At 46.8% G+C, this 25775-nt stretch overlaps 2 protein-coding genes across 3 annotated transcripts in view; one reads left to right on the top strand and one right to left on the bottom strand.

Moving 5' to 3' along the window:
* Nucleotides 1-361: 361 nt before the first annotated feature.
* GMFG (glia maturation factor gamma) lies at nt 362-17619 on the bottom strand. Its single transcript, XM_088672849.1, has 7 exons — nt 17287-17619; nt 15753-15849; nt 12485-12534; nt 4088-4139; nt 3001-3081; nt 1407-1480; nt 362-657 (listed from the first exon to the last, which is right to left on the bottom strand). Exons 1-7 carry the CDS (start codon nt 17287-17289, stop codon nt 586-588), a joined length of 429 nt encoding a protein of 142 aa, XP_088528975.1. The 5' UTR covers nt 17290-17619; the 3' UTR covers nt 362-585.
* A 5542-nt stretch (nt 17620-23161) lies between these two features.
* The window catches only part of SAMD4B (sterile alpha motif domain containing 4B), a 30463-nt gene continuing 27849 nt past the window's right edge, over nt 23162-25775 (top strand). For both annotated transcript variants that reach the window (XM_035117370.3, XM_035117371.3), the window contains exon 1: nt 23162-23292. The gene's annotated coding sequence lies outside the window, so the exon portion shown is untranslated. The remainder of the gene's footprint in view (nt 23293-25775) is intronic.

A 25775-nucleotide genomic window follows, 5' to 3' on the forward strand; every position in this document is an offset into this window, starting at 1 on the left:
GAATTAAAGTGCTCTGATGCTTGAGCCAGTGTTGTTGTTTTTAATGCACGAAAAGTGTAAGCTGAATGACTGGTTAACAGGAAAACATATAACCTCCAGACAAGCAAGTAAGGATGCAACCAAGACAAATGCTCATTGTTGTTTAACCTCCCTGCAAGCAAATCAGAACAAATGCTCAACTGAAAACCAGGCATTGTCCAACCTCTGGGTAAGCTTTGTGCAAGCAAATCAGCAGAAATGCTCAATGATCCTGGAGGAGCCCCAAGGGTACTGTAGCTAGTGGCCAGATGTCCCTCCCTGGAAGACCACAAATCAAGCATAAAGAACACAGGCTCAGCGCAATGCAAAAAGAAAAGAAGAATTAGGTCCAATCGCTTTATTTCATTTTAATTTCTCGGGGGGGGGGGGGAGAGGCAGTGGCGCTGGTCATGGAGACAGTAAGTCAGCTACATTTCCCTATATTCCACATACACCCACTGCGCAGTGGTATCTCTAGGGTGAAATGGGTGGGGGGAGTGAGATTACAGGACCAGCTATGAGTGGGGAGTTTACTGATGGACCAGCCCTCCAGGATTATCCTACCAATCAGCGGAAAAAGGCCAGGCGCTCTTTGAGCCACTGTTCCGTCAGGTCGTCTGTGGACCGAATCTCAAAGACCTGGGGGGAAACAGAGCAGCAGTCAGGTGGAGGTGGTCTATCAAGCATCCTTCCCTGCCTTTCCCAGGTAGCTAAGGAGAGGGACAGAGTAGGGACACAATTATCCCTTACACCCAGTCTGACCATTGGTCTAACTCAGTAATGTCAGTGCTGAGTAACAGTGGCTTTTCCGGGCTTCAGGCTTCAGTCTCCTCCCAGTCCTACTCAAAGAAGCTGTGAACTGAACCTGGGGCTGTGAATTCTGCATTACAGGTGGGGTTGGACTAGATGACCCTTGGGAGGGTCTACAATTCTATGTTTCTATGCCTTCTGCATGCAAAGCAGGTGCCCTACTACTGGGCTAAGGTACTTCCCTGTGAGGATTTTATAATTTACTATATTGCACATTTTGAAAGACGTGGCAGTCTCTCTTTCCTCGGCTTCAGGGTTTTTTTTTTCTAGGAATTGAACTCCAGTTCTGGCACCCAAAGCAATAATACTCCGCGGCCCAAGACCAAAATAACCACATATAGGCATGGGGGTAGGGGGAGAGGAACATGTAAGAGAGAAAGCACTGTTGCCTCATCATCTTCCACTTCGCCTGGGGGTTTAAGGTTACCTGCATGTTCTCTGGGTTGCACCAGGCAACCAGGCTGCTCTCTAGAATCCCAAGAGGCTGGGGGGGGGGTGTTTCTGGCAGGAAGAAAGGCCAAAAACAATGCCAAGACAATCAGGGACAAAACCAGAGGTAAGAAGTGTGCCTGGAATACCTTGGTGAGTTCAGCTGCCTGCACCAGCCTGTTTTTGCTCCCGGCATACATCATCTGCTGCTCCGGCTTGCACCCTGGGAGGGGAAAGGAGAGGGCAGCTCCTTTAGTTGCAATTACTGTTCATTATCTTGTTCACAATGGGCTGTGTGATCCACAGCGGGTCAGGGAGTTAAGGACTGACTGAGGTGGAGAGAGGCGGACTCCCCCAAGGCCACAAAACAAGTTCCTGCTATGGTGACGTTGGGACTTGAACCCAAGGCACACAGGTGCTATGGGGCACTGCCTTATCTCTCTGCAACAGAGGTGGAATTTGTTGGTTTTTTTCCACCAGTAGAGTGGGGGGGGGACCTAACAAATGACTAGCATTCAATCATTCAAATGACTCATTTTTATAGCACTTTGGAATGTTCAAAGACATTGGCCGTGTTCACATCGTACATTTGAAGCACCATTATACAAACTTTAAACAGACATGATTTCCCCCAGATAATTTTTGAGAGCTGTATTTTTTATTTTTTTTATTTTGTTTTAGGGTGCTGAGAGTATCCTGCTCCCAGAACTGCAATTCTGTTCCCTGCGAAGAGGGGTTAAGTATTAAACCGCTCTGGGAATTGCAGCTCTGGGATGGGAATCGGGGTCACATAACAACTCTCCATGCCGATGGTTTTGCAATATAGAATATAGCATGATTTTATTTCAAAATGAAGAAGCCCATGGCTGTATGGTCCATCCTGTTTGTTCCAAGGTGTGGACTTTGCGAAAGTATGTTTAGATAGATGGGTGCTCTTTATCTTTGTATTTCTCGTGGGCTACAATGAACTAGGAAGCAAGAGAACCTATGACCATAGAACCATAGAGTTGGAAAGAACCCTGAGGGTGATGTCCAACCCCTCGCAATGCAGGAATCTTTTGCCCAATGCGGGGCTCAAACCCACGACTGAGCTATCCCTTCGTTCTCTCATTCCTTTAATTTAATGGATTTCTGTATTTTAATATTTTGTTGGAAGCCGCCCGGAGTGGCTGGGGGAACCCGGCCAGAGGGGCGGGGTATAAATAAATTATTATTATCATTATCATTTGGCAAACCTGCACGCGAATTCCTAAGTTTAAGGAAATGCCCATTTCACATGGGAAATATGGCCATTGCTTCTTCATCTCCTCCTGCTCAACCTCATGTTACATATTATTCTAGTGTTTTTTATTCCAAGGCTTCCTATTGTTTGTGTGCAAAAGTTTCCCCTTTTTGTCATAACTTATAAATTTTAATTACAACTTTTATTAAAAACGCATGGTGTGAACACAGCCATTGTCACAGTAATGCCAGTTATAAAAGCTTCCCCGTCAACCTGGCACCATCCAGAACCTTTTGGGTTACAACGCCCATCAGCTTGGCTGTTGTTACGGGGAGGCCCAGGGGCCTAAGGTCTGGTCCTTTGGTCCTGCACCACCTCTAATCGAACCCTACAGGCCTCCCCGCCACCATCCTAAATGCTTCACATTTGTTCTCGACATACATCAAGCTCAACTCTTTGGACAGGAAGCCGAGAATCCCACCCCCTGGTCACCCTCAGTTGAAGAAGTCACTGGTTCTCACCGACTGGGCTGGAGAAGATGAAGCAGAGAGGGTATGAGATCCGGCCATCATCATGGATGTATTTATAGCTGTAAACTACAAATGTAAACATCACACAGGCACAGTCAAGGAAGCAACTGGGTGTCTCATGGCAAGGTAAATATGGGGGGGGGACTGGAGCAGCTTGTCTCCAACTGGCAAAGGGTTGGAAGAGAGCTTCCTCTGTGTCGACACCTTAGGCCAGGCACCCCCAAACTTCGGCCCTCCAGATGTTTTGGACTACAATTCCCATCATCCCTAACCACTGGTCCTGTTAGCTAGGGATCATGGGAGTTGCAGGCCAAAACATCTGGAGGGCCGCAGTTTGGGGGTGCCGGCCTTAAGCTCTGGAACTCCCTGAATGTGGAAACCCACAAATCTCATTCCCCAATGTTTTCTTTTCTTTTTGCTCTCTCTCCTTTTCCCAGTAGGCACTGGGCTACTTCCTGTCCTAAGAAAGCAGCATAAGGACATAAGAAGAGCCTGCTGGATCAGGCCAACGGCCCATCTAATCCAGTTCTCAACATGGTCACCTATGGGAATCCAGGGAGCAGAACATGAGCACAAGAGCAAGTCTCCCCTCCTGTGGTTCCTGGCAACTGGTCTTCAGAAGCATGGCTGCCTCAAACTGTGGTGGCAGAGCCAAGTCATCATAGCTGGTAGCTGTTGACAGCCCAGTTTGTGTCCATACCATGTGTGAAAAAGGGCCCAAGTCCCCCAAGACTGGCCTTATTAGTCCAAAAGCATCTTTGGTTCCTGCTCCAGTTGCGTGTGAATTATATCATGCAACCGCATTGGGAATACTGTGTTCTGGTCGCCTCACCTCAAAAAAGGGTATTATGCCTTTGAATGCGAAAGGAATTACATTTGTCCCTCATCCCATCCATCACAGAACCTTCTGGCAGAAAATTCTATAAATTAACTAGGCTTCCGCTTGCCTGTCCCGAAATCCGTTGGAAACCCTTTCTCTGGCCACCTCCTCAAAACTATAGCTGAGTATGGAAGTGTGTATGGGCCAAATCAGGTTGTCCCCTCCCCCCTCACAAACACACTCAAACAACACTAGGATATCGAGGCTGACGTTCTGGTAGTTCGCTTCTCAGCTCCTCTGGAGAGATGTCCTAAAGAAGATTTAAAAAAAGAGGCATGTTTTGTAGACGAGGGTCTTCCCAAGGGGAGCAGCTGCGTAGGAAGGGATGAGATCCCACCCCCACCCCCCGCACAACAAATCCATTTTTCAAAAACTGTGGCTGTTTGCAATTTTGAAAGTGATGGGCAAATTGAATAGTGTAGGATGAGCGAGTGATTAACAGGAAGGGAAATAAACTCCCCACAAGCCTATCAGGGTGAATGTCAATTAGCCCAAGGCCTGGTTGAAGCAAGACATTTCAGCCTGGCACCTAAAGATATGTAATGATGGCGCCAGGTGAGCCTCCATGGGGAGAACACTCCGCAAGCAAGGAGCCACCGCAGAAAAGGCCCCTTCTCATTTTATCACCCTCCAGACCTGTTGTGGAGGCGCACAAAGAAGGGCTTCAGATGATGATTGCAGGGTCCGGGCTGGTTCATATAAAGAAAGGCAGTTCTTGAAGTATTGCAGTCCTGAGTCGTTTAAGGCCTTATAGCAGGGGTCGGCAAGGTTTGCCTTGCCTGGGCCGGTTCACTCCAGCGGAGATCCCTCCATGGGCCGGATTGTCCGTGTGTGTGAGTGCACGTGCCTGCGATTTCCAGCAGCTGCGTCTGCGCAGACACGATTTCTGGCACCGCGGAAGTGAGTCCCCTCGCCGTGTCAGGCTATGCTGGTTTAGAGCAGTACACAGGGACTTGCTGAGAGGGTGGCTCAGTTAGGGGGCGGCTTGTGGGCCGGTTAAATGACGCCCGTTGGCCACTTGTGGCCCAGGGGCCTTAGGTTGCCTACCCCTGCCTTACAGGTCAAAACCAACACTTTGAAATGGGCCCAGAAACCAATCAGCAGCCAGTGCAGTCGGAGCCAGGATTGGTGTGATATGCTGAGTCCATCTTGCCCCAGTGAGCAACCAGGCTGCCAAATTCTGCACTAGCTAAAGTTTCCAAACTCTTCAGAAGCAGCCCCACGTATAATGCATTGCTGTAATCTAACCTAGAGCATAGACGACAGAAGTTGGGCTATCCCCACCCAGATAAGAGCGCAGATGGGCCACCAGCTGAAGCTGATGGAAGACACTCCACACCACTGAGGCCATCTGAGCCACAAGTAACAGCAATGGATCCAGAAGGACCCGCAAGCTACATACCCACTCCTTCAGAGATCACTTTATCCTATACTAGCTGGCCCTGCCACACGTTGCTGTGGCTCAGTCTGTTAAATGGAGCCTCAGAGTCCCCCTTCAGACTCTCCTCACCTTCAGAGTCCCCCTGTTTTACGCATGTTATGTTTACACAGGCGCATCCCTGTGACTCCCCCCCCACCCTGTTCTGACCCATTACCCATTCCGCCCCCCTCCCTCCACCCCCAGCTCATCCCTGTGATTGGGCCCACCCTGTCCCAACCCATCACCTATCCTGCCCCCCTCCCCCCACCCAGGCAAACCCCCACCTCCACTCGGCCTAGTCTGGAAAGCAGCCTAGTTTGCAAAGCCGAGCCGAGAGACTGTGGAGAGGGAAGCTTTCCTAGGTGCAGTACCAGTGTAGCGCTAGAGGGCGCTGTGTTGCAATCTTTCCTGTGCTCCCAGCATGCACTTTCATATGATTTGTGAGTTCTGAAACACGGGGTTTTACCTGGCATAAGTGACACATCTGTCTTTGAAAACGGTATGGGGTCACTCAGGTAGTCACATTTGACTTTGTGTCTAAATTTCAACGCTATCGGTCAAGCAGTTTTGTTGAACATTGGAGACGAAGGAACATACCCAGTTTACATTTATATATATAGAGATGTGCTGACTTGAGCACTTTGATCCCTGCAGGAGTGCCAGCTTGGCCCTGCGACTGTGGGTGCCCAGGGCTGTGGGTGCCATGTAGCGTACATGGCCGTGGCACCAAAATTTGTGGATGCCTGGCCCCTTCATTGGGAATTTGGTGAGTGCTCAGGCACTTAGGGCCCCAGGGAGTTCTTACCTATGGATCCATGAAACTGGCACTGTTACAAGTGTCACATAATACTCATTCTGCACTTCTAATACATTGATATTTTAGTGTGGCACCCACACTTTGGAACTCCCTGCCTGTCGTCACCAGGTAGGTGCCTTCATTGAACTCATTTTGGAGCCTACCAAAACAGTAAACATTTTTGTTTAAGCAAGCCTATCCAGAGAGCTGGACCATAAAGAAGGCTGATCGCCGAAGAATGGATGCTTTTGAATTATGGTGCTGGAGGAGACTCTTGAGAGTCCCATGGACTGCAAGAAGATCAAACCTATCCATTCTGAAGGAAATCAGCCCTGAGTGCTCACTGGAAGGACAGATCGTGAAGCTGAGGCTCCAATACTTTGGCCACCTCATGAGAAGAATCCTTGGAAAAGACCCTGATGTTGGGAAAGATTGAGGGCACAAGGAGAAGGGGACGACAGAGGACGAGATGGTTGGACAGTGTTCTCAAAGCTACAAACATGAGTTTGACCAAACTGCGGGAGGCAGTGGAAGGCAGGAGTGCCTGGCGTGCTATGGTCCATGGGGTCACGAAGAGTCGGACACGACTAAACGACTAATCAACAACAACATCCAGACATACAGAATGCTGGTGTTTGTTTTAATCCGGCTTATCGTTGTTTTTAACTATTTATTACTGATAATTTTATTGTTTAATTCTTTCTGTCAGCGTCTCTTTGAGGTTTTATTACAACCAAGTGGTATATAAACCCTTTGGAAACAATAAGATACTTAAGGATGAATGCTGAATAAATAGGTCATCTGGAAAAGCCCAGGGGGGGGGGTAGTGTTCAATGAGCCTTGCAGAAGAGTAGGGATTTGAACCCAGGTCTATGCAGTACAACATCTCCTCCGCCATCGCTCTCTGGCTATTGCCTGACAAGGGTGGAGCTCAGGTGCTTTGCCTGTGCGCAGGTTGAAAGGTGTGTGCAGGTGACAGGTGACATTCCAATGTCTTGCATCAAATGCCAAGAGTGGCACTCTGCTCAGCCCTTGCTCCCACCCAGCATTCCAGGCAGCTGCAACCGGATTGCCCCCCCCCCCCTGTGATGCTGAAATTTGCTTGTCACCTCTGACATTGCACAAAGGTGTACGGCTCTGTGGCTCCGATGTGACTGAGAGGTTTATGTCCTCTATCTGGGTGTATGGGAAGGGAACAGTCCCACAAGGTGTTCTCAGTGGGTTTGAAACTGGGTTTAGGGATTGGAGGAAAAGGAAGGAGCATGCCCCGTCTCCCTCACCAAAGACTGCTGCTTCACACTGCCTTTTCATCTGTGCTGCTAAAGGGAGGAAGGGCTCACAAGTTATTTTCTTCTGAAATAGCCCATTATCTAATCCTCTTTGCTGCAGCCAAGCAGGCACCACAAGCCCTGTAATGAACTGGCAAAGGAGCAGAATTAAGCAGAGCTTGCTGCCGCATACTACAAACAAGATGGTTGGAAGGATCGACAGCCTTCCTGTTCTTCAAGACTGCTGTGTCCTTTGATGCAGCTGAGTCTTGGGCACCTTGTACCAATGGGAAGACATTGAAGCAGGTGGCACAAGGAGGCGACTTGAAGTCCTCTAGTTAAAGGTGCAGAAGCTGGCCCTCCTTCACCAGCCTTGTGAATAATCCTATGTATGCACACTCAGAAATCCCATTGAATTCAATTTATTTCCAGATAAATGCATATAGCAGAGATGGGGAAATCTGTGGCCCTCCATATGTTGCAGAACTACAGCTCCCACCATTCTTCACCCCAAACCGTGCTAACTGGGGCTGGTAGGCATTTAAGTCCAGCACAGAGAGCAACAAGTTCCACACTCCTGATGTGTGAGATTGCAGACTTTGGTGCTCAAGAGCAGCGAGAGGGAGGGCAGGGCTGGAAGGTGGATGTAAATGAGGCCTCCTCAGAGCCTGAAAAGCTAAGGGTAAAGTCACTTGTTGGCGGCCTGTTGATTGAGCCTTATTCATCCTTATTTGTTCACACAAAGGGTGCAGGAAGGTTAAGTGAAGTTGGCTATTTATGAGTGTTTGTTCTGATTTGTTTGTCGGGCGAGTATAGCTGCACCAAACAGCTGTTACCCCACGCAATTCTCTTTAACTTTCCTTTTTTAAAAAAAATAATAATAATTTTTATTAATTTTACATATTACAAAACAAGTAAAAAAAAATATAAAAAAGATATTTGCATGGACAAGTTTTCCACCTTCTTTCCACCCCCCTCCCATGGGCCCTCCCCTGCCACAGGAGAATCCCATGCAGACGAACAGTTGAAGATGGTCCATTTTGTGGTTGAGTTTATGTCCCCCCCTCCCCCACCCCCCCAGAGTCCCCTCCTGCCACCAGAGAACTCCAGGGTATCGGGGCAGAAAGCAGGAAGACAACCACCCAACCATCCGTTCTCATACCACAGAGAAAAAATCTATACTAAAAAAAAAAAGGAAAGAAGAAAAAAATTTCAGGAAAAAAAAGATAAAAAAGACAAAAGACAAAAAACAAAAATAAAAATAATCTTTTTCAAGTCTACATTAATAAGCCATGTTTTGTGGGCTTCCCCTACCTCCCCCCTTTCCCGGTTTTCATCCCTTTACTATCCTCTTTAACAGTTTCCTTGTCTATAAAATAATTGCTTTTCTTCTTCATAAAATTTTTAAACTTAACTAATACCATTTTCACTCAATCTCTTAATCCCTATAATTCATAATCCAATTTTTCTTCCCTTGCCTAATTTTTTCCCCCTCAATAGACTTCTTAAAATTATTATATCACTAGACTTCTTTTGTTTTAACTTTTCCCATAATCAACTCTTGCACTCTAACAAATCCCAATATAACCTTTCTTCCCCAAATTCCGGCTACCTCCCTCCAATCCAGCAAGTTCCGTAGTCGACAGTCCTAATTTGATCTTAATAATCCATCCTAATAATTACACTCCCATTCTTCCTTCACCCCACCCCCTTTTTCCAATGTTTTGCTCCCAGGCGTCCATGAGGCCCCCCTGAGTTTCTCCCCTTCTTAAATTGTTCATGTCTTTCTCCTTGTGGGTAATCTGTAATTCCATTGGTTCCTGTCGTTCCCTCCTCAAAGGAGGGGTACTCCGCTTATCGTTTTGTGAAACAATGTCAACCTTTCCCTTGTGGTGTGCTTCATTTTGTGTTGTATTGTTACAGTCATCATCATTGTTATCTTCGTACTCCAAATCAGAATCCACCTCATTGTCAAAATCATCCAAATTGCTATCGCTGTCATTGTCACTATCTTCCTCTTCCATTTCCATTTCAGTACCTTCATCATCTGAAAAATCATATTCAGCAATCACCATCTGGAATTGCTGCTTTAGTTCTTGCTGTTGAGTCTCATCTCGGCATAGTCCTATTTTTAGTTCCCACATGGCTGTCAAAACAATCCGCTGGAACTCAGGCGAATACCTTTTTGTTGACATAGTTCCGTCTTGTCAAGGTCACTACTTATCGTGTGGGGTGGAAAATGGTCGCTGCTTATTTTCCCAGTCTCTTAGCAAAGTAGTTGCATTTTCCAATTCCAAATTCACAAAGATCCAAACCAACATTTCACAATCCAGACATTTCAAAAGCATATACACCTAACTTCTAAAAAGTCTAGATAAAATAAAGCTCATTTATTAATCCTCGTCAGCTCGCTGGGTTATCTGGGCTGCCGGCCCCCGGGGAAACGAAAGGCTTTCCTAATTCTTTTTCATCTTTCTGCAGGGAATCGTCCTTCTCCCCTTTTACCCTGCATCCAGGGGAGAGCTTTTTTGTGTCTTTGAGAATACCTTTTAACCAAAATCTTCAGCTCCCGGCTTCAGGTATTTATTTTACTGTTCCTTAAACTACCGGTGGGAGGGGGTGGCTTCCGTTTTATCTCCCTCTCTCCCAAATCCAAATTAATATCCAATCCAATGTTAAAAGCTTACTTACAATCTTGATTTCTAATTCTTTCTTTTGGAAAAATCCAGCGCTCTCCGCCTCCGGCTCGGAGCTTCTCTCCGCTAGAGCGACGATGGTGCTCAAAATGGCCCCCGCGACTTCGACCCTTCTCACTCCGGCGCTCTTACTAGGGCAGCCGGATAGTTGGGGAGTCCGGATCTGGGCTCCGCTGAGCAGTTTTGCCCCCGGGATGCTCGACCCGAGGTTCTATGGGGTGCAGCGTTGCTCTCGCTGCCCTCCCTCCTCTAGCAAAGACGGGCTGTCTCGGAGCGAGACAAAGACCCCGCCGATCGGCGCTGGCGCTGGACCGGAAGCCTCTCTTTAACTTTCCTTATCACAAAAAGTCTGGTCTGGGGGCCGAGGGGGAGGGAGGGAGTTTGCTGTGCAAAGGTGCCAAGTCAACTGTAATTGAGCACCCTGGTTTTGTCATGACGTCACTGGATCCTACCCCAAAACAGCAACCATCTGGAAGCGCTGCCAGATGACGCCAGCAGCCACAAGAACTACGTGATGTAAACTGAGAAGGGAGCACTAATTGACATTTGGACAAACTCACTCTCCAGTCCCTTGTTTTCAGCAAGCTGTGGCTCTAGGATCACTTAACAAGCTGACTCTGTTTAGAAGCTTCCATTCCCAGGATAGGACCATCCTGGATTATTTCAGAGGAATGTTATTATGGATCAGTTCCTGTCTGGAAAGCGTGTGCAGCTGGGATTCCATTTTGACAAGCAAAAGTTGCCAGTCGCTTCGTATTTTAAGAAATGGGAACAGATCTTCCCTTGAAACCCCCACCGCTAGTTTTTCTGCTTCCCTAAAACACAGCGTAGTGGATATTCCGCGCTGCCATTTGATTAACATTTTGCTAACGCGTGTGAGGGTTCTTGCATAACGTGTTGAATTAAATATGAAAGCAAATGACGCCATCAGCACATCGCTCCCCTGAGATATTAAACTTGATCTGAAATTCAATTTGCTTTTAACCCAGACTCGTAATTTGTAATGTACCGACAAAATTTATGTCAAGAATGCAGGAAGGTGGAATGGAGGAGCTGATGGAATTTCTTTGGGGAAAAGGGGATGTCGCTCTATGTCAGATTCCAGGCAGTTGCTGGAAGAGTTGGGAATTCAGTTGCTGTCGCAGGCTGAAGTGAAGTGAAGTGAAGTGAAAAGTAAGTGTGTGCACACACATGTATGTGTGAGAGATCCGGTTGATTACAGTTCCACTCCCCTGCAATATAAAAAAGCAGGCTTTTGCTTCTGCACTGTCTTTGTTTAGCGTTCAACATCCCTGCTTTCCACCTCCTCCCAACAACAAGACTATGGTTGGGCAGAGGAGCTTGTTCAACATTTGCCTGTAGTGGAGACAATTATGCTTTTCTTCAGAAAAAAAAACCCACTCTGTAATGCCTTCACTTTATAGTCACAACAAAGTCTGCAGCTCAATCACTTACTGGCTTTGTAGGGGGCGGGGGGAATCCACTGTTTTTATACAGCGCACGAACACGGCAGGTAAACGATTAGATAAGTGTTGCAATGAAATCTGAAGCCTCCTCCCCACAGTCAGAATCTAACTGAGCACCACACTTGGTAGCTAGGGAGAACTTTCCTCAGTTCATGTAAGCCTACGTGTGACCTGAGGGTTGCTTACCTTTCCCTGCACTGTGTGGTTGGGGATCACATATATGTCACCTGGAGCCATTTGCTCTGGTCTGCATGGCAGAACACCTGCCATATACTCTGTGTGTGTGTGTGTGTGTGTGTGTGTGTGTGTGTGTGTGTGTGTGTGTGTAGCACACCAGCCTTCCTCAACTCAGTGCCATCCAGATGTTTTGGACCATAAGTCCAAAATGTTTGGAATCTGGAAGGCACCAGGTTGGGGAAGGCTGCAATTTGTGTGTGTGTGCACACACATATACTGTATTGGCCTGAATATAAGCCACACTTTCCCTCCAAATTCCGAAACCATGAAAAGTAAAAGTGCAGCTTCTATTCTTGACCTTACAGTATGCAGACAGGAGCATGGGGCAAACAGAGCCAGGAGTGTGGGGAAGCGGTACTATCCTCTCCCCCAAGGCCGGGAAGAGAGAGAGTGAGGAAGGGGAAAGGCCACTGGCAACACAGTACGGCTCCCCCCACCCCCAGTATGTAACCAGGAGCAGTGAGGAAGGGAGTAGCTTATATCTGGGTTTTTTTCCCTTCCCTCCCCCTTCAATTTTAAAGATGTTGCTTATATTCGGGCCAATACGGTATAAAACACCTTCAACCTGAAGCCTATCAGCCTTCTTTTGCACCCTCTAAATTTGAATGAGGGGTACTTTTTAAAACTTGACCTGAATCAGGGTGCTTAAAAAAAAGCAGGAGGAATTATTCTAATTTTAAATAGAAAAAAGAAGTGGAAAGGTTTTACATACCTGAAATTCTTCCTCCAGCACCACCAGTTGCCTTTCTTTGTCAACCTTCACTGAGGAGAGAGGAGACAAAAACCTAGTGTTAGGGAATTTTATAGGGGGGGCACCCAAACGAGGCTTCATTTGGGAATCAAGATTGGCACAAATGCCCTCAAGGGGACACCGTCTGATCCTACAACACCACTCTAGTATCGCACCAACACGAACCCCTCAAGATCAAGCCCTGTGTAATAAAGGCTCCCTTTCCTACCCTTTCTCTGTTGCCTGAGACTCTATGTAATCATATTTCTTTATGAATGAATACCGTGTATCTTTATTTCTAAATGAAACCTCATTTTGCGACTCTGGCCAAGGGCTCTCAGGGATGCAGGGGACAGCCATAATCCTTTAAGCAAGAGGTCAGGTAGCCAGGGTGGTGCTCCTCTGCATATCCATAATCCATTCAGGTACCATCTCCTGCCATTTCCGACCCTCCGAAGCCAGAGGCAATACACACACCTGGACCCATTGTTTTTCCCTGCCAGGTACTCAAGGATCCCCTCCCAGATACTTACTGGTACTTGCTTATCAATGTCCTGGGACATCGTGCATTGTTACCTTATGTTAATCCTGTTTACCTCCTGTTTACCTGTATGCTAATGCCCCTTGCACCTTCCCCTTTTCTGACGTTTTACCCTGTCACAAGTGATGTATGTATGATGCTTTCGATGTGCATTATGGGATGGTAGTGGGAACTTTTAAAAGTTCTTGCAGCCCTGTTCACGGTGTTCAGTCTGGCATTGAACCTGCTGCGCAGTAATAAACCTTGCTGTTTGCTCCGGATCGTGGCTGGACTCCTTCCTTTTATACTCCACAACGACCACAGGCCCTTGCCTGATGAGCTGGGTGGCTGAGCATTCTCGCACCCAGAATTTTGCCCTAACACCTAGTAACAGAACTTCACCTCCATTCTTATGGTAGAAAGATCTGCTTTGCATGCAGAAGTTCCCTGGAGAACCACTGCCAGTCACTGTAGAAAATACTGAGCTAGATGGACATAAGAGAAGCCTGCTGGATCAGTCCAAGGACCCATCTAGTCACACTGGCCAAGCCAGATTCACATTATGGAAAACCCGCAAGCAGGATTTGAGCAGAAGAGCCCCTCCCCTCCTGTGGTTTCCAGGAATTGAGGGATTCAGGAGCATCGCTGCCTGCAGCTGGAGGCAGAGCACAAGCATCTTGGATAATAGCCACATACATCATTCTCCTCCATAAATTTGTCCCATCCTCTTTTAAGTCATCTACCGTAGATTGGTGGCCAGGGACGCGGGCGGCCCTGTGGTCTAAACCACTGAGCCTCTTGGGCTTGCCGATCAGAAGGTTGGTGGTTCGAATCCCTCCAATGGGGTGAGCTCCCGTTGCTCGGTCCCAGCTCCTGCCAACCTAGCAGTTCAAAAGCACGCCCAAAAGTGCAAGTAGATAAATAGGTACCGTTCCGGTGGGAAGGTAAACGGCGTTTCCGTGCGCTGCTCTGGTTTCGGTGTTCCGTTGCCCCAGAAGTGGCTTAGTCATGCTGGCCACATGACCCAGAAAAACTGTCTGCGGACAAACGCCGGCTCCCTCGGCCTGTAAAGCGAGATGAGCACTGCAACCCTAGAGTCGTCTGCAAGTGGACTTAACTGTCAGGGATGCTTTACCTTTACCTTTTTAGATTGGTGGCCATCAGCGCCTCCTGTGGGAGGGAGTTGCACCGTTTAACTATATACTGCATGAAGGAAGAAGGACTTTCTCTCATCTGTCCTGAAATCTGTCCAATGGCCTGACTCGGTATAAGGCAGTGTCCTATATCCCTATGTTCCCATGATACTGATGGGTTTTTGCTGCTGCTTAGTGAAAAGTTGTTTGTTTTTCTCCAGCTTCCAGAGGCCATAGGTTAGACTGTTTTGTGCCTTGAGTCTGTTATGCATTATAGCACTGATCTTTTGTGGTTTCGTTATTGATATTTTAATTGTGTCCCGTTAATTTTTAATGATTTTGTTTTATTTGTTGGTATGGAAACTGCTTTGAGGTCACTTGGTGATTTAAAGCATTATACAAGAGCACTAAATAAATAAATACATCAAAGCCAAGCCCAAGCTCCCTCGCCTTCACAAATTACCCAGCTCCCCATTGCAGGGGGGGGGGGCGAGTTGTGAGCCAGATAACTGCTGGTGAGACTGAAATGGCCCTTAAGTCAGTGGCCTAATGGTGTGCAGAAGGACTACAGCCAACAGCTCTATTCACACCCCATTCACGTTTATCAGAGTGACACCGGATTAACTGCAGTTAAGAGTTGTCGATCAGGTTCCAACAGAAGTTCAATCAGCATCAAAGCTGCTTTAATACAAGGTGCCCCGATCCCCAACACATTTCAAGCTGGTATGCCTCAGGCTTCTCAGGTTAGAAAAGACAAACACCACATTCTCAGAGAACTGCGTTCATTTCTATTTTCTTTTTTTTAAAGCATTCCCTGATGAAGCACAAAGGTTTGAAATGCATCATTATTTAGGTACACCTTGTAGTAAGCTATTTAAGATGCCTGTTTAGGAGACTGCCGTCGTCACTTGTGAGATGTTGGGCAACCCATCTGTTTTGCACTGAATGGGGAAGAGCTGTAGCTCAGTAGTATAGCCTCTGCTATGTATGCAGAAGATCCCAATTTTTATTCATTTATTTACTTAGGAGTAATTATAGTCCGCCAATCGCATTTCCAAGTAGTGCTGGAAGAAAACACTGCCAGAAAGCCAGAAGAGCCGTTGTCACTCAGTTTAGACAGCTGTCAACTAGTTGACTATGCTAGGTGGTCTGATTCCAGCTTCCTGTACAGTGGAACCTCAGTTTATGAACACCTCGGTTTACGAATTTTCGGTTTACGAACGCTGTGGACCCATCTGGAACGGATTAATTCACTTTCCATTACTTTCAATGGGAAAGTTCGTTTCAGTTTATGAACACTTCAGTTTATGAACAGACTTCCAGAACCAATTACACCCATGCTTCGGGTTAAGTACGCTTCAGGTTGAGTACTCCACGGACCCGTCTGGAATGGATTAATCCACTTTCCATTACTTTCAATGGGAAAGTTCGCTTCAGTTTATGAACACTTCAGTTTATGAACAGACTTCCAGAACCAATTGTGTTCATAAACCGAGGTACCACTTTATGTTCCTATGGCAGGTGTGCCAAGCCACAATACCATAGCCCCCAATCTTAGGAAAAAATAGGGAGGTGACATACAGGATAGTAAACTCACTTATTATGGCTGCATTGTTAGTCTCCTTCCGGAACCGGAACTTCTTCAGTTTCTCCTGCAGCTCTGGGTCCACGTCACACACAACCAGAGAATCTGACTGCAATGGAAAAAGCAATGTGGATTTTCTCCTCCAATCAAGCAGGCCATTCTCCTTGTTATTTCATTGCCCTGAAGACCATGGAATAGTCTCATCTCCTCTAGAACTAATTGTGGGAAATTGCAATCAAACTTAACTATGCATGAGTGCTAGTTAGTGCATGAAGGGGTTAAGGCAATAGAGCTGCATTTCCTAGACTCAGGTCATGCCCCCTCTTCTCTGATGAGAAAGGAAGTGAAGCCTTCTCTTCCTGGTCATTTCTCACCCTCTCTGCACGATGTAACTGAGCAAGGAAGACGTACATAAGCAAGCTCCAAGCTTAGAGCATGTGTCTGAAGCTATCTTTCTGTATTTTCTACCCAAGAGTATTCTGCCTGTGTCTTTCCTGCTGCTGCTTAGATAAATGCATGAATCTGATATTTGTAATGTTTTTTTAGTAAAGCATTTTAAACTTACAGTACTTAACAGTGTGGTCTGTTCATTGCAAGAGAGGCAGAAAGAGGGAAGCACTTTGCAAACGGACTAAATGACTTATGCAGAAAGTTTAACAGCCTACAGTCCTAACACTTCACAGTGCTGCTTAACTGTGTGATTTTTAAGCTTTGCTACTGAGGGCTCTCTATGCTGGAGAGAGGCACCCAGCTGATTCTTTTGTTATTTACCCCCCACATTTGTGTCATAGGGATTCATATTTTCTTCCCATACTTATTCTGTGTTGGTTGGTTTGGATTACTCAGCTTCCCCTGAAAAACACTTGCTTAACAGCACTTGCAAAACACAGTTTGGTGCCACAGTGGAGAAACCTCTGGGCCTCTCTATTAAGAGCTTCAGGATGCTCTCCAAGCCAAAGCTCTCTGCAAGGCCCTGCAACCTGTCCACCCATATCTCAGCTCACTTCTTCACAAACAGGGTCTCTTATGACAGAAAACTATCCCAAACAGAAACTTGTCCCAACTCTTCACAAGCACTTTGAGAGAGGGTCTTCCCATTGCTAAAGGGGTCTTACAAGGCTCAACACCTTTTCTCATAATCCACAATCTATATTTTTTGCTGTTGTTTTATGTGCATTCATTCTTATATCAAACGCCCCTTCATTTTGAAAGGTTAATCTGCCACTCAGGCTTGCACACACCACACAGGAAGCTCATGTCTGCCAACTGTCAAGATGTGGCTTCCAACTTGGGCCAAGCCACAACAACTCCCTCTGCCAAAGCTTAAAGGACAGGGGCAGCATTTTGGATCAAGACAAGGCTAGAAACACTAGATTTTGGACATCTTATTTGCATAATAACAAGGAGGAAGGGCTGAGTGGCAAGGAAAGAGGTCAGTTTTTTTTTACAAGTAAACTTTCAAAGTAGTTCAACACAAGTATGGCGCAAAATCTACCCACAAAATCTACACCACCCACTACCCACTGTTTCCGACCATTCAGCTAACCATTCTGTCTTAGGTCTCTCCAGCCTTATCTCCGTGTCAGCTGAAACGCTGCAGCTCCGGGTTCAGCCGCTCACCCTTCTGACAGGATGTGCAGATCTCTGTGCTCTTGCTTTAGTTAGGAAACACTCTGCTCAACATCAGCACTTGCGAAACACCACTCTTGACAGCTGCAAAGGGAAGTTCCGCTGGGGCGGAAGTCATTGCTGGTGGTAGGGAGGAGTCCAGAGAGAAGTAAAAGGTTTCCATTCGCAGTTACAAAAGGGGAAGCCACAGGCAGAGTACAAGAAAGATGGCACCAATCCTAGAGGGTTCAGGATCAGACTCAAAGCAGGCTCAGCCTTTCAATAGAAGGACAGACACAAGCAGAAAGTAAGCGTGAACAGGGGGATTCAGTTACCAGTCTAATAATATCTAAATGAGACTGAGTGATCTAGCTTTGGTACCAACACCCAATTGTACATAGGTCTGGTCAGACATAGGTCTGGTCAGACCTCACCTGGAGTACTGTGTCCAGTTCTGGGCACGACAGTTCAAGAAGGATACTGACAAGCTGGAACGTGTCCAGAAGAGGGCAACCAAAATGGTCAAAGGCCTGGAAACGATGCCTTATGAGGAACGGCTTAGGGAGCTGGGTATGTTTAGCCTGGAGAAGAGAAGGTTAAGGGGTGATATGATAGCCATGTTCAAATATATTAGAGCAGTAGTCCTCAACCCCCGGGCTACGGACCAGTATCGGTCCGTGGATCAATTGGTACCGGGCTGCCCAAGGAACATTTAAATACAATTAAATTAAAATTATTAAATCAAAACTATCTAAATAAAATATAAACAATCAACGTCCCCCCCTCAGCGGGCCACAGTAAAATTATCAAACGTCGACTAGTCCGCAGCGATAGGTTGGGGAGCACTGTATTAGAGGATGCCATATGGAGGAGGGAGAAAGGTTGTTTTCTGCTGCTCCAGAGCAGCGGACATGGAGCAATAGATTCAAGCTACAAGAAAGAAGATTCCACCTAAACATTAGGAAGAACTTCATGACAGTAGGAGCTGTTTGGCAGTGGAATTTGCTGCCAAGGAGTGTGGTAGAGTGTCTTTCTTTGGAGGTCTTTAAGTGGAGGCTTGACGGCCATATGTCAGGAATGCTTTGATGGTGTTTCCTGCTTGGCAGGGAGTTGGACTGGATGGCCCTTGTGGTCTCTTCCAACTCTATGATTCTATGATGACTTCTCTCCAAGTAACTGGCACTGAGATTCCTGAAAAGTGATGGTTGCAAATAACACATTTCACCTTCACCTACAGTTCTCAAACTGTGATGGAGTGACTACTTCTTGAATAAGAGAGACACACAAATCTTGATTAATCTACCAGTGCATGCCACCTGACCTACAACACCTTCTAGAAATGACACCAAAGAAGGATGTTCTTCTCATTACAGGGGACTGGAATGCTAAAGTAGGGAATCAAGAGATAAAAGGAACAACTGGCAAGTTTGGCCTTGGAGTTCAAAATGAAGCAGGGCAAAGGCTAATAGAGTTCTGTCAAGAGAACAAGCTGGTCATCACAAACACTCTATTCCAACAACACAAGAGACGACTCTACACATGGATATCACCAAATGGACAGCATCGAAATCAGATTGATTATATTCTCTGCAGCCAAAGATGGAGAAGCTCTATACAGTCAGCAAAAACAAGACCTGGAGCTGACTGTAACTCAGATCATCAGCTTCTTATAGCAAAATTCCAGCTTAAACTGAAGAAAGTAGGAAAAACCACTGGGCCAGTAAGATACAATCTGAATCAAATCCCTTATGAATACACAGTGGAAGTGAGGAACAGGTTTAAGGATTTAGATTTGGTGGACAGAGTGCCTGAAGAACTATGGATGGAGGCTCGTAACATTATACAGGAGGCAGCAATGAAAACCATCCCAAGGAAAAGGAAATGCAAGAAAGCAAAATGGCTGTCCAACGAGGCCTTACAAATAGCGGAGGAGAGGAGGCAAGCAAAATGCAAGGGAGATAGGGAAAGATACAGGAAACTGAATGCAGATTTCCAAAAAACAGCAAGGAGAGACAAGAGGGTCTTCTTAAATGAGCAATGCAAAGAAATAGAGGAAAACAATAGAATGGGGAAAACCAGAGATCTGTTCAAGAAAATTGGAGATATGAAAGGAACATTTCGTACAAAGATTACCATAATCAAGGACAAAAGTGGTAAGGACCTAACAGAAGCAGAAGACATCAAGAAGAGGTGGCAAGAATACACAGAGGAATTATACCAGAAAGATATGGAGGTCTCGTACACCTCAGGTAGTGTGGTTGCTGACCTTGAGCCAGACATCTTGGAGAGTGAAGTCAAATGGGCCTTAGAAAGCATTGCTAATAACAAGGCCAGTGGAAGTGATGATATTCCAGCTGAACTGTTTAAAATTTTAAAAGATGATGCTGTTAAGGTGCTACACCCAATATGCCAGCAAGTTTGGAAAACTCAGCAATGGCCAGAGGATTGGAGAAGATCAGTCTACATCCCAATTCCAAAGAAGGGCAGTGCCAAAGAATGCTCCAACTACCGCACAATTGCGCTCATTTCACACGCTAGCAAGGTTATGCTTAAAATTCTACAAGGCAGGCTTAGGCAGTATGTGGACCGAGAACTCCCAGAAGTGCAAGCTGGATTTCGAAAGGGCAGAGGAACCAGAGACCAAATAGCAAACATGCGCTGGATTATGGAGAAAGCTAGAGAGTTCCAGAAAAACGTCTACTTCTGCTTCATTGACTATGCAAAAGCCTTTGACTGTGTCGACCACAGCAAACTATGGCAAGTTCTTAAAGAAATGGGAGCGCCTGATCACCTCATCTGTCTCCTGAGAAATCTCTATGTGGGACAAGAAGCTACAGTTAGAACTGGATATGGAACAACTGATTGGTTCAAAATTGGGAAAGGAGTACGACAAGGTTGTATATTGTCTCCCTGCTTATTTAACTTATATGCAGAATTCATCATGCGAAAGGCTGGACTAGATGAATCCCAAGCCGGAATTAAGATTGCCGGAAGAAATATCAACAACCTCAGATATGCAGATGACACAACCTTGATGGCAGAAAGCGAGGAGGAATTAAAGAACCTTTTAATGAGGGTGAAAGAGGAGAGCGCAAAATATGGTCTGAAGCTCAACATCAAAAAAACCAAGATCATGGCCACTGGTCCCATCACCTCCTGGCAAATAGAAGGGGAAGAAATTGAGGCAGTGAGAGATTTTACTTTCTTGGGCTCCTTGATCACTCCAGATGGTGACAGCAGTCACGAAATTAAAAGACGCCTGCTTCTTGGGAGAAAAGCAATGACAAACCTAGACAGCATCTTAAAAAGCAGAGACATCACCTTGCCGACAAAGGTCCGTATAGTTAAAGCTATGGTTTTCCCAGTAGTGATGTATGGAAGTGAGAGTTGGACCATAAAGAAGGCTGATCGCCGAAGAATTGATGCTTTTGAATTATGGTGCTGGAGGAGACTCTTGAGAGTCCCATGGACTGCAAGAAGATCAAACCTATCCATTCTTAAGGAAATCAGCCCTGAGTGCTCCCTGGAAGGACAGATCGTGAAGCTGAGGCTCCAATACTTTGGCCACCTCATGAGAAGAGAAGAATCCTTGGAAAAGACCCTGATGTTGGGAAAGATTGAGGGCACTAGGAGAAGGGGACGACAGAGGACAAGATGGTTGGACAGTGTTCTCGAAGCTACGAACATGAGTTTGACCAAACTGTGGGAGGCAGTGCAAGACAGGAGTGCCTGGCGTGCTCTGGTCCATGGGGTCACGAAGAGTCGGACACGACTAAACGACTAAACAACAACAAGCATGCCACCTGAAATAGAATCGTAGAATTGGAAGGGGCACAAAGAGTCATCTAGTCCAACCCCCTGCAATGCAGGAATCTCAGCTAAAGCATCCATGATAGATGGCCATCCAACCTCTGCTTAGAAACCTCCAAGGAAGGAGAGTCCACAACTTTCCACTGAAGACCATTCTACTGTCAATCTGAAGCCATTGGTTCGAGTCCTACCCTCCAGAGCAGGAGAAAACAAGCTTGTTCCCTCTTCCATGTGACAGCTTTTTGACAGATATTTGAAGATGGCTATAATATCTGCTCTGAGTCTTCTCTTTCCCAGGCTAAACATACCCAGCTCCCTCAACCGTTCCTCATAAGGCTTGTTTTCCAGACCCTTAATAATCTTTGTTGCTCTCCTATTTTTTCCCCCTTTCCTTTTATTTTATTTCAGATTGTGTTTTTATTGCATTTCAAAATATTAACAAACACAGGAAAGGGAAAAGGAGAGGCGTATCAGGCATCTAAAAGCTGAAGTAAATGAAAGTTATTAGGATCTAAGAGCTCATCTAAAAAATAAATACTGTAAATAAAATCTATTTTCAAGCCGTAACAGACTTTTCCATTAACGTTGACGTGTTTTGCCTTATTGTATTGTTTACTTTCTGTGTTACAGGAAATGGACTGTGGGAATCAAAATGAAATAAAAACCTTTCTGGTCTATACACACCAAACTGTGCCATAAACTGGGGGGGGGGGGTAATTCACTTCCATGTGCTTCATCCTTTGTATATACAATAAAACCATGCCCGATTTCATGGAAATTATGTTTCCCTTCGTTATTGTTGGGGGGTTTTTTTTGTCCTATGAGACATTTTTTTAGTGGTGATTTTTCCAGTTAAGGTCGTTTGCCAAACTATGATGAAGTTTTAGTTACAGGTAGGTAGCCGTGTTGGTCTGAGTCGAAACAAAATAAAAAAAATTCCTTCAGTAGCACCTTAAAGACCAACTAAGTTTTTATTTTTGTATGAGCTTTCGTGTGCATGCACACTTCATCAGATATGATGAAGTTTGTGAGGGGAAGGTACAATTCTTCAAGGGAGCGAACTCTTCTGTCAGAATGCCTCGTTTTTAGTCATTATTTTAACGGCAAAATGCATTTTATCCTGTTTTATGCAATACATATAAACTTGTATTCCTTTACAAACTATGCTGTCAGCGCTCTCGAAGAGAATTTAAGTTTTCCCATTTCTGGTTGTGACTGGATGTGTGAACAGGTTTTAATTCCTTCAAGGGCAATGACCAGTTTCTTCTTTATTTTCAGGAGAAGAAAAAGAATGAATAAATTTGTCAGGTTAACACTTGGGTCTCTCAGAACCCAAAACTATTATTTATTTTTTTCAATATATAAATTGAACACACGCACGGGCACGTAGTGCTTGATACACTATTGATCGGAACATGGGCCTAAAATGTGTGTTTTTATCGGACCGAGTATATACATATTGTGAGGGGCGGTTTAAATCCCTTGGAGAATTGAAAGCGAGGGAATGTCGTTGCGTGAGGAGACGCTTTGGGCGGGAAAAGTAAGCGGAGGGGGCGGGGCCCTGGATCTGAGGGCACCTGGAGCGTTACCTCGGAGGCCACGCCTCCGTCCCCACCCCACCACCCCTTCCCGCCTCTCGCCAGCTCATTGGCGGCGCGGGAGCTCAAAGCCCGCCTTCCCCCGCCGCTCACTGGCGGCGAAAAAGCGAGGGGTAGGGCTGATCTCTCTCTCCCTCGGATTAAAGGGTTGGAAAGCTCCGCTCTCCTATTGGGGGAGGTGGAAGTTCATGCTCCCCACCCGACCCTCTCAGAGGAAGCCGCTCACTGGCTCGGGCAGCTGTCCGTTGGCGCTTGACGCGCGGCAGTCCTAGCCAATGGAGAGGCGAGGGAGGTGGGGAGGGGGTGACGTAGCGGGGCGACGGCGCCGCGGACTGGAGCGCGGAAGAGGGACGGGGACGGAGGGCGGGTCCGGCGTGCGCGCGCGTGCTGACGTTGCCGTGCGTTGTGACGTCGCGCGCCGCCCTCTGGAGTGTGTGGTATCTGGCGCTGTGCGTGTGTGCGTGTGTTTGCGCCGGCCCTGCCTGCCTGCCTCCCTCTGCCTTTCCCTGGAGGGGCCGCAGTGGGCCGCAGCGACGGTGAGTGAGGCGCAGGGGAGCGGTGGGGAGGACGACGGAGGGAGAGCGGGCCCTGAGGGGGAGTCGCGGGCCCCTTGCCCTCCCCCCACTGCCCCCACCCTCGCCCCCTCCCCCTCCCCGCCTTGCGGGCCCCTCCCCCTCCCCAGTGGTCCTCAGTAGGCGAAGGAGGCCCCGCCCCTAGTGGGAGGGGCTGGGCAGCGGACACGCCCCGTCCCAAGCCGCCGCCACCACCCCTTTGAGCCTCCCCCCACCCCACCAGTATAAAGATGTGGATGTAGTTGGTGATATAGAAATAGACACACTTTAGGGGGGCTGGGAGGGGCCTCCCTTCCTCCCCCTCCTCACACTCCAGCCCCTGCTCCTCATCACCCCCACCCACCCCTTTCCCAATTTAAGGTATAAATCCTCTCCCCCTTTGCCCCCACATCATAGCTGTCAAGTTTTCCCTTTTCTTGCGAGGAAGCCTATTCAGCATAAGAGAATTTCCCTTTAAAAAAAGGGAGAACCTGACAGCTATGCCCCACATATAGAGGTATTCATGTTAAAATTTGGCGGGGGTGGGGGTACTGAGCCCGTTTTCCCTCCTCCCCACTTGCCCTCCCATCAACCCCACCCACCCCTTTCCCAAATTAAGATGTTGAAGCCTCTTCTCTTCGCCACCCCCAGCATAGAGATATGTATGTATTTGATGATATATACACACTTTGGGGGGCCTGAGCCTCTGTTCTCCCTCCATGCCTCTCACCCATTCCTCACATTCCAGCTCCTTTTCATCAAATTCATGCTCACCCCTTCCCAAATTTAATATATTTAATACTCCTCTCTCCCCCGCCCCCATTTTAAAGCTGGTTTTAAGGGAGGGTTGATCATATCTGGGTGGAGGTGGGGATCATAGAATTGTTGAGTTGGAAAGGAACCATGAGGGTCATCTTGTCCAACCCCAACAATGCAGGAATCTGTTGCCCAATGTGAGGCTCAAACCCATGGCCTCAAAATTAAGAGTCCCATGATGGGTAAGGGGAACCTCCTGTGCTCAGGGTTCAGTGCATTTCAACAGACCAGATCCTGGAGATTGGCAGTGTTGGGCTGGTGATGGTGATGTTGCTTTCAGGCCCTGCTTCCTGAGGGATGCTGGGCTAGGTGTGCCTTTGCTCTGATCTAGCCTTGTTCTTGTGCTTTCTCCTCCATTGTTTGTATTCCATCTCTTAGGACTCCTCCACCTCCAATCCCTAAGATGAGTTCTGGAGTCATAGAAATTGGAGGGAGGACCTTGACGGGTTCTAGCCCTGCTCCTCACTCAGTGCTTAAAATCTAGTGCTAGAGCATCTCCCAACAGCTGGCTGTCGTTTCCATCTCTCTTGATCTCAATTTGTGGTATCCATTCTTAGCTCCGACCCGGCCCCAATACTGGGTGTTTTGTTTTAGGTGAGACTGAATACCCTCCTTCCTTCCTAATCTAGATCATCCATCCTTTCCCCCGCACCCCATTCCATCTTCAGTTACACCTTTTGACCAGAAGTCAACATTCCCCTCTTTAAATCTAGGCTTTTTCCTCACACACTTTTTTCTCCCCAAAGCCCAGGAGTTGTGCTGATAATCATTATTAGCCCCTTGCACTTCTTTCTACAGTAAGTAACATTTAAGGCTCCCTCGCTTGGTTTGGGCATTAACTATTAATCCAGTTATCCAGCCAATGATACGCTTATCTAGTGCTTTACCTCTCTCCTGGTCCAGAAACTTTCCACATTCAGCAAGCCTCCTCCCTACCTCCAGAAGCAGCTTCCCTTGTCTTCCCTTATCTGGAACACAAATTGGAAGGATCTTAAAAGTGCCTTTTATCATTTTCTCCTCTCCTTGCCACTCCTTAGACCAAATGGGCACATCATAATGAAGCAGCTGTGCCCATTGTTCACCTAAGGGTCTTATTGGGAAATTTCTTCCCAGGTAGGTTTGTTTCCTGAGAGTTTTGGAAGGCTTTTCCAAGAGAGCCAGAATATTCTTATGCCTCTGCACAGGTTTAGACAGTTGAAGCAAAATGTATGTTCAGACTGCTTCCTGATTATCCCAGTCAAAAAGCTTGTGTTCTCCCCCCCCCCCCCTTCAATAGATGAAAACACATTGGTTGCTTTTATGACACCTGTAAGGTGGTTGGAAAGAGGAGTATAGTAATTCCGGTTTTCCTCTGGGCATTTAGATAAATGGATGCTCTGACTTAGGCTGGATGGTGACCCTTCAACTCCTCAGAGGGGACAGCGTGTGCTGTTGGTGCAGAACTTGAGCATCTCTCTGCAAGAATTGAACACATTGGGGGTGGTATTTGGCAGGCCTGGTCACATGGCCCTGGTGGGCTTGGTGTAATTTTCTGGTGCACTTTCTGTTTGAATCTTGTACTTTCTGAATTATAAGGCTCAGCGTACTGGGGCTTCCTCCTATCTTTCTTTTCAGCCATTTGTTCTGAATGGTTTCTAGGAGAGCTTTCTATT

Source organism: Zootoca vivipara, chromosome 6 (assembly GCF_965207765.1).
Source record: "Zootoca vivipara chromosome 6, rZooViv2.hap1.1, whole genome shotgun sequence".
Classification (NCBI taxonomy): domain Eukaryota; kingdom Metazoa; phylum Chordata; class Lepidosauria; order Squamata; family Lacertidae; genus Zootoca; species Zootoca vivipara.

What these genes read in the sequence shown, in the direction of transcription:
- GMFG (XM_088672849.1), bottom strand. An exon ending in TAACAATGCAGCCATAATAA is followed by an intron (nt 12,535 to 15,752) that starts GTGAGTTTACTA and finishes CTCTCTCCTCAG; the next exon opens with TGAAGGTTGACAAAGAAAGG. An exon ending in ACCAGAACGTCAGCCTCGAT is followed by an intron (nt 3,082 to 4,087) that starts ATCCTAGTGTTG and finishes TGATGTTTACAT; the next exon opens with TTGTAGTTTACAGCTATAAA.